This window comes from Rutidosis leptorrhynchoides, chromosome 9 (genome assembly GCF_046630445.1).
Source record: "Rutidosis leptorrhynchoides isolate AG116_Rl617_1_P2 chromosome 9, CSIRO_AGI_Rlap_v1, whole genome shotgun sequence".
Classification (NCBI taxonomy): domain Eukaryota; kingdom Viridiplantae; phylum Streptophyta; class Magnoliopsida; order Asterales; family Asteraceae; genus Rutidosis; species Rutidosis leptorrhynchoides.
In genome coordinates, this window is record NC_092341.1 from 208,610,136 (window position 1) to 208,617,673 (window position 7,538).

Sequence of the window (7,538 nt, forward strand, 5' to 3'; positions counted from 1 at the left end):
TTCACTTCTCCAATACCAAAACCCACGGTCACGGGATTGTAAAAATCCACCACTTCAGGGTTATCCACATCACGACAATATCAACCCTTCGCCATTGGGGTTATAACTTCTAAATCACAACCACGTGTAATAACGTACACACAAACGTGTACCTCGCCAAGGGTGGTCAACCAAAACGCACAACCGTGCCAATTGGACTCATACAAAGGTCCATCAAATCCACCTATATGTGAAGTGAGCTCTATAGCCGAGAATCACTTCACCCGACCCGCACCCATCCTACACATACATATGTACATAGGATATTAACACTCACCTAGTCGCCTTGATGAATGCTTCCAAGTAATCCGCAACGCGCCAAATGGAAAGTACCTATTCCATTATCACAAACACAACAACACAATTAGGGTTGACTTACAAACCAACCCAATTGACACCTAGTGCAAATTTGACCCATTTGCACTTCCAAGCACGAAACGCACCCAAACTGACCAATATCCACTAACACGAGTGAAAAAGGTCCTAACACACCAATTAAACCCGATCACAAGTGTTAAACAAGTGTCATACCCATTTTGACACCGAAACCCTAATTTTGACCCATTTCAAAATTAGTTAACCAAATACACCCAAAAGTGCTCCAACACTTCCATAATCACTAAACCTAGTGATTAAACTCAAGATCAAAGCCTAATCAAGGCCAAATTGTCAACTAACCCAAAACCGGTCAAGTGACAAGAATAACTAGTCACCATAAACCCATTTCATCATCTAAGAGGGTTTCACAACTAATCAAGCTCAAACCCTAACTTTAATATCAAATCTAACAAATGAAATTCGGAGTTTGAACTTACCAGTACTACCACAACGTAGCTAGGAGCGAGATGAACAACTTTAAAACCCGAGCTTTGGTGAGAATTCGACTCCTTCTTCTCCAAATCAAGCTTCCTCTCTCTAAATTCTTTCTCTCTCTCTAGATATGGATGAGAGTGTTTGGGTGGGTGTAAAGTGATCCAAAAATGATCAAGGGATCAGCCTTGAAGGCTCCAAACCGGCACCAATGTGAAATTACCATTTTACCCATTTATAACAAATTAAAACAGCTGGCTCGACAGACAGTTTGGACGGCGTACCAAACCTTGGACGGCGTCCCACCTTTTGTTGCTGGACGGCGTCCCCCTATCTGGAAAGCATCCCGATATACTACAAAATCAGAAACAGAAACAGGGTGTTACAAAACTACCTTATTCGAAGGTTTAAACTTGAAATCACTAGAACATAGTTTAATTAATTCTAAACTTGTTCGCAAACAAAAGTTAATCATTCTAACTTGACTTTTAAAATCAGCTAAACACATGTTCTATATCGATATGATATGCTAACTTAATGATTTAAAACCTGGAAACACGAAAAACACCGTAAAACCGGACATACGCCGTCGTAGTAACACCGCGGGCTGTTTTGGGTTTGATAATTAAAAACTATGATAAACTTTGATTTAAAAGTTGTTCTTCTGGGAAAATGATTTTTCTTATGAACATAATACTATATCTAAAAATCATGGGTAAACTCAAAGTGGAAGTATGTTTTTCAAAATGGTCATCAAGACGTCGTTCTTTCGACTGAAATGACTACCTCTTACAAAAACGACTTGTAACTTATATTTCCGACTATAAACCTATAATTTTCTGTTTAGATTCATAAAATAGAGTTCAATATGAAACCATAGCAATTTGATTCACTCAAAACGGATTTAAAACGAAGAAGTTATGGGTAAAACAAGATTGGATATTTTTTGATTGTTGTAGCTACGGGAAATATTGTAACAGTTCTATACAAATCATATCCTAGCTAACTTATATTGTATTATACATGTATTATAATATATTATGTAATCTTGAGATACCATATACACGTATGCAAATTTTTTGACATATCATATCGACCCATGTATATATATTATTTGGATCAACCATAGACACTCTATATGCATTAATGTTTGAGTTAGCTATACAGGGTTGAGGTTGATTCAAAAAATATATATACGTTGAGTTGTGATCTAGCTTGAGACGTGTATACACTGGGTCGTAGATTGATTCAAGATAATATATATCAATTTATTTATGTACATCTAACTATGGACAACTAGTTGTAGGTTACTACCGAGGACAGCTGACTTAATAAACTTAAAACATCAAAATGTATTAAAAATGCTGTAAATATATTTTGAACATACTTTGCTATATATATATATATGTATATATTTGTTATAGGTTCGTGAATCGACCAGTGGCCAAGTCTTACTCCCGACGAAGTAAAAATCTGTGAAAGTGAGTTATAGTCTCACTTTTAAAATCTAATATTTTGGGATGAGAATACATGCAGTTTTATAAATGTTTTACGAAATAGCCAAAAGTAAATGAAACTACATTATATGGGTGAATGATCGAAGCCGAATATGCCCCTTTTGCTTGGTAGCCTAAGAATTAGTAAACCGATCTGCTAATTGACGCGAATCCTAAAGATAGATCTATTGGGCCTAACGAACCCCATCCAAAGTACCGAATGCTTTAGTACTTCGAATTCGTTTTTTATCATGTCCGAAGGATTTCCCGGAATGATAGGGGATATTCTTATATGCATCTTGTTAATGTCGGTTACCAGGTGTTCACCATATGAATGATTTTTATCTCTATGTATGGGATGTATATTGAAATATGAAATCTTGTGGTCTATTATTATGATTTGATAATATATAGGTTAAACCTATAACTCACCAACATTTTTGTTGACGTTTTAAGCATGTTTAATCTCAGGTGATTATTAAGAGCTTCCACTGTTGCATACTAAAATAAGGACAAGATTTGGAGTCCATGCTTGTATGATTTTACGTAAAAACTGCATTCAAGAAACTTATTTTTGATGTAATATATTCTTATTGTAAACCATTATTTAATGGTCGTGTGTAAACGGAATGTTTTAGATTATCATTATTTGATAATCTACATAATGCTTTTTAAACCTTTATAGATAAAATAAAGGTTACGGTTATTTTAAAAATGAATGCAGTCTATGAAAAATGTCTCATATAGAGGTCAAAACCTCGCGACGAAATCAATTAATATGGAACGCTTATAATCAATATGAACAGGACATTTCACGTACGAGTGAGACTTCACTCGTACGTCTGACAGAGTCGAATAATGTCAGACATCCTTATCGCGTTCCTGTAGTACCTGTAACCACATATAAACACAGATAGGATAATAAGAAGCGATCATGGTAGCCCATAAACTGAAGTACTATTCATAAACATAAGCTAGATGTCTAGGGACTTACAGAAAATGCATCAACATATTTATCCATGTAGTTTTTTCTTACTCTTTCATAATTGTGATTTTAAGAATGAGATTTATGTTTTGTGCAGAGTTGACCGTGTCGGAGGTTCTTCGGTCGACGAGTCTATACGGAATGGTTTTTACGGAAAAAGTGGTAGAGGGTGCAGCCCCAGCATCTACCAGCCATCATCGTGCACCGTCTCCTAATGACTTGGAGTCCTCAAATGGAAAATCCTCAAATGGCAGATTAATTTGTCGCACTATGCGTCGAGTTGAACCGACTACTGCAACTGAAAGTACGCCTTTGACATACTTTTGAATATCTTTGCCTGTTTTTAAAATGTTGCATACTGACTATGTTTTTTATGTAGGCCATACCGGTGTGGCTCCCGCAGAGATGCAGGCGCCCGTTTCTGTGATACCATTGCTAGAAGGAGTTGTGTCCCGGGAGAGGGTTAAACCGGTTGCTGAGGAGAGGCGGGTGGCCGAGGAGGAGCCGGTTGTTGAGAGGGAGACAGTTCAAGGGCATCGTCCCGCCAAGGATCCTGCCACGGAGGCTTCAGACTCTCGCCCCCGGCTAATAACAAATGCCAGGAGAATGTGTATATCCTGCCCGACTGTGATGTTGAGCCATTTCGTAATCTTCTTCACTGTGCCTCTTCAGACTATCCAAGTTTTAGGGTTTATTACTTTTCCAGCCCTAAAAATGCCGTTAGCTTCTCTTTCCGCGGCACAGGCACGACACTTGCGTTCTCAATTTGCTGTGTTTGCCCAGGATCTTGCGGCAGACGAGTTAGATTGGAACGAGGCTGAAGCTCGTCGCATTCATGAGCACTGTGTGATGTTTAAGAATGACAATCGTCGTATGGCGGAGTTGTCAGGGAATAATACCCATCTTAAGAGGGAGCTTGTATCTGCGAAAGAGGCTTTGGTGGTTTTGTAGGCAGAGTTGGAAACTTCTTAGATGGCATTAGAGGCCTCTAGGATGGATTTAGACCAGAAAAGGGAAGTCGTTGCCCACTTCTCAGATGATAACAAAAAGCTGTCGGAGAGGGTGTCGGCGACTCTGGTTGATCTCACTCGCCTACAGTTTGGCATACCGGTGCTGTTTTCCTGCTTACTTAAGTCCTCTCTTGTTCATCAACCATTTAGTGCTTTTATCGAGGCCATCAAAAAGTTAACTACTTTTGAGGTTCTTAGGCGGGTGCAGTGTTACCTGCCGGCTGGTAGTTCAACCGAGAAGTTGAAGAACAGGCTGAGCTTGTCATGTGTTGATGAGTGCCGACAAGCACATGAAGCACTTGGTTAGATTAACTTTGAAGAGTTAGATAGGGTTTGTAGGGATGAAAATTCATCCGTGTAAGATATTGTAAACTTTCAACCATAGATATATGCACTCGATTGTGTCCCCTTTTGTGATGAATATAACGTTTTTATATTTGTTATGCCTTGTGTGTAAACTAGTTTATTTGTATTTGAGTTGTTTGATGTGTCATGACAATAACGTAGATATCTAGACTACAGTGAGCATGGTCAAGATGTTTATACGGTAAAATCGGACCATCAATGATTTGTACGGATGCTTTCATTATCCGAGAAGGTTCTTCGAGAGGTATCCTCCTACCAACGAAAGCTAGAAGGAATTTCTTCTGGCAGTAGGTCTGAAATATGCCAAAATACTTTTGATTGTGTTTGTGTCATATTCAGAGTTGCTACAGAGTACAAGTATATATAATGTAATTTATTGAGGACTCATACTTAGAAATGATTTTGATACATAAGTGTGTGATTCCTCTGTTACCCAGGTGGGTGATCAGTCCTCCCGGTTACAGGTAGATTACTCATGGTATTTCTTTAAATGGAAGGTATACCAAGGGAATTGTATTGGGATTCCGTCTGGTGTTTCCAAGTGGTATGCGCCATAGTCAGTTATGCCGACAACCCTGTAAGGTCCTTCCCACCGTGGGCCTAGTTTTTCGACATCATGTTGTCGGCTGGCTTCGTTACTTCGTAACACTAAGTCATGTAGCTGAAAGTCTAGTGGTTTGACTTTTTTGTCATAGTGGTTTGCATTTTTTGCTTCTTCTCGGCTTGCCGGATGTGTGCTATTGTCCATCGCTCTTCGAGAGTATCAGGGTTTTCTTTTAATGCTTCATCATTTTGCTGTTCATCGAACGTTATTATTCGATTAATTGGGATAAGCACTTCACCTGGGATGACCACTTAAGTGCCATATACTAGACTAAATGGGGTTTCGTTTGTACTGTCTTTTGGTGTTGTCTAGTGTGCCCAAGTACATGTTGGAGTTCATCCTCCCATCCTTGTCGGTGTTTTCCTAGTCTAGCCTTTATTCTGGATACGATATCCCTGTTAGTGACCTCAACCTGCCCGTTAGTCTGTGGATATGCCACGGAAGTGAACAACTGTTGAATGTCCATGTCTATGCACCAGTCTTAAAATGGATTGTGTGCAAATTATGTTCCATTGTCGCTGACTATTTTGCATGGTAAGCCGAAATGACAAACGATATCCTCCCATACGAAGGTTAGGATTTTCCTTCCGGTAATCGTGCTTAACGGCCTTGTTTCGATCCACTTTGTAAAGTAATCAATTGCGACTACTAGGAACTTAACATTTCTGACACCTCTTGGGAATGGACCGAAAATGTCGATCTCCCACTTGCAGAATGGCCAAGCGGCATGTATTAGGACCATGTTATGCCGAGGGAATCTGTTGACGGGGGAATGTATTTGACATGCCTCGCAGTTTACGATCAGATTGTATTTGTTCCGGTACATGTGTGGCCTGAAATAACCCATTCTTTTGATCCTGCTGACTATTGTTCTGTAGCCATAGTGTGTCAAGCAGGCTCCTTCGTGCATTTCCAGTATGATTTATTTGGCCTACGTTGGTCAAACGCATCTCAAATATCGCTCAGTGAATGATTTTCTATACCGGATGCCATCTTTTTGAAGTGATACATTGGTGCACGCATCCGGATCCTACAAGCTTGTAGTTTATCTTCCGGGAGGGTACCATGAGTGAGGTACCATATGAAAGGTGTCATCCAACAATCTTCTTCTTCTGTGATTGTTGCCATGAGGGTTTCTTCATCGGATGACTTTCTCTCCAGTACTTCTACCATGACCTTTTTGGTGAAGTGATCGTAGAGCAGGGAGGCAAGCTTGCTTAAAGAATCTGCTTTCTTGTTACGGTTGCAGGGTATTTGCTTGATTTCAAATCCTACGAAGTTTAAGACTAGAAATTTTGCAAGCTCTAGGTATTTTTGCATTGACGTGTCCCTAGCTTCGAAACTACCGTTTAGCTGGCTTGCTACTGGTTGCAAGTCAACATAAGCCGTGAGCTGTTGTATATCGATACTTTTTGCTAGGCCTAAACCGGCTAGTAGTGCTTCGTATTCGGCCTCATCATTTGAGGCGGTAATTTTTAACAGGATGGCGTAGGTTATCTCTTCTCCATTCGGTGATACGAGGAGCAGACCAATGCCGACTCCTTCCTCGCTAGATGTCCCGTCTGTATATAGTTCCCAGAATTTGTCTGTGTCCCTTCTTGTGACGGGAGTTTCACCTTGTTTGATCATATCGGAAGGGAGCTCTACCAGGAAGTCGGCCAGGACTTGGTCCTTTACTGAATTCCTTGGGAGAAAGCTAATTTCGTGTTCACCTAGTTTAATTGCCCATTTTGCCATCCTTCACGAAATCTCCGGCCTTGTTAGGACGTGTTTGATTGGTTGGTCCGTGAGGACCTGTATCGGATGTGCTTGAAAAATACCGCCGTAACCGCCTTGCCGTATGTAACAGAGCATAAATTAACTTTTCCATAGCCGGGTAGTTTACTTCCCCATTTTGTAACACTTTGCTTACGAAGTATACCGGCGTTTGAGTTTTACCCCTGTCGGCGATTAGCACCGAGTGTAACACCCCGTCAAAATCCCTTTAAAGGAATGTTAATTCTGGTCCTAGTGCTTGGCTTGACTTCTACGTAACAGCAATATTTTACAGCGGAAGCAATTAATACCAGAGAATAAAATACGCAAAACGGATCAACAATGATGTTGAGTGAATATACAGGTTTTAGGCAAACAATACAGTACGTTTAAGAAATGATATTCAGAAAACGTTTATTTATGAAAGACCACCAAGGTTTGATGTTAAAAGTTTACAGACAACATCGTGTCCT

At 39.9% G+C, this 7,538-nt stretch overlaps 1 protein-coding gene across 1 annotated transcript; it reads right to left on the minus strand.

Moving 5' to 3' along the window:
* Positions 1–6,261: 6,261 nt before the first annotated feature.
* On the minus strand, positions 6,262–7,047 carry LOC139868513 (uncharacterized). The gene has a single exon (XM_071856852.1). It carries the CDS (start codon positions 7,045–7,047, stop codon positions 6,262–6,264), a length of 786 nt encoding a protein of 261 aa, XP_071712953.1.
* Between the last annotated feature and the right edge of the window lie 491 nt (positions 7,048–7,538).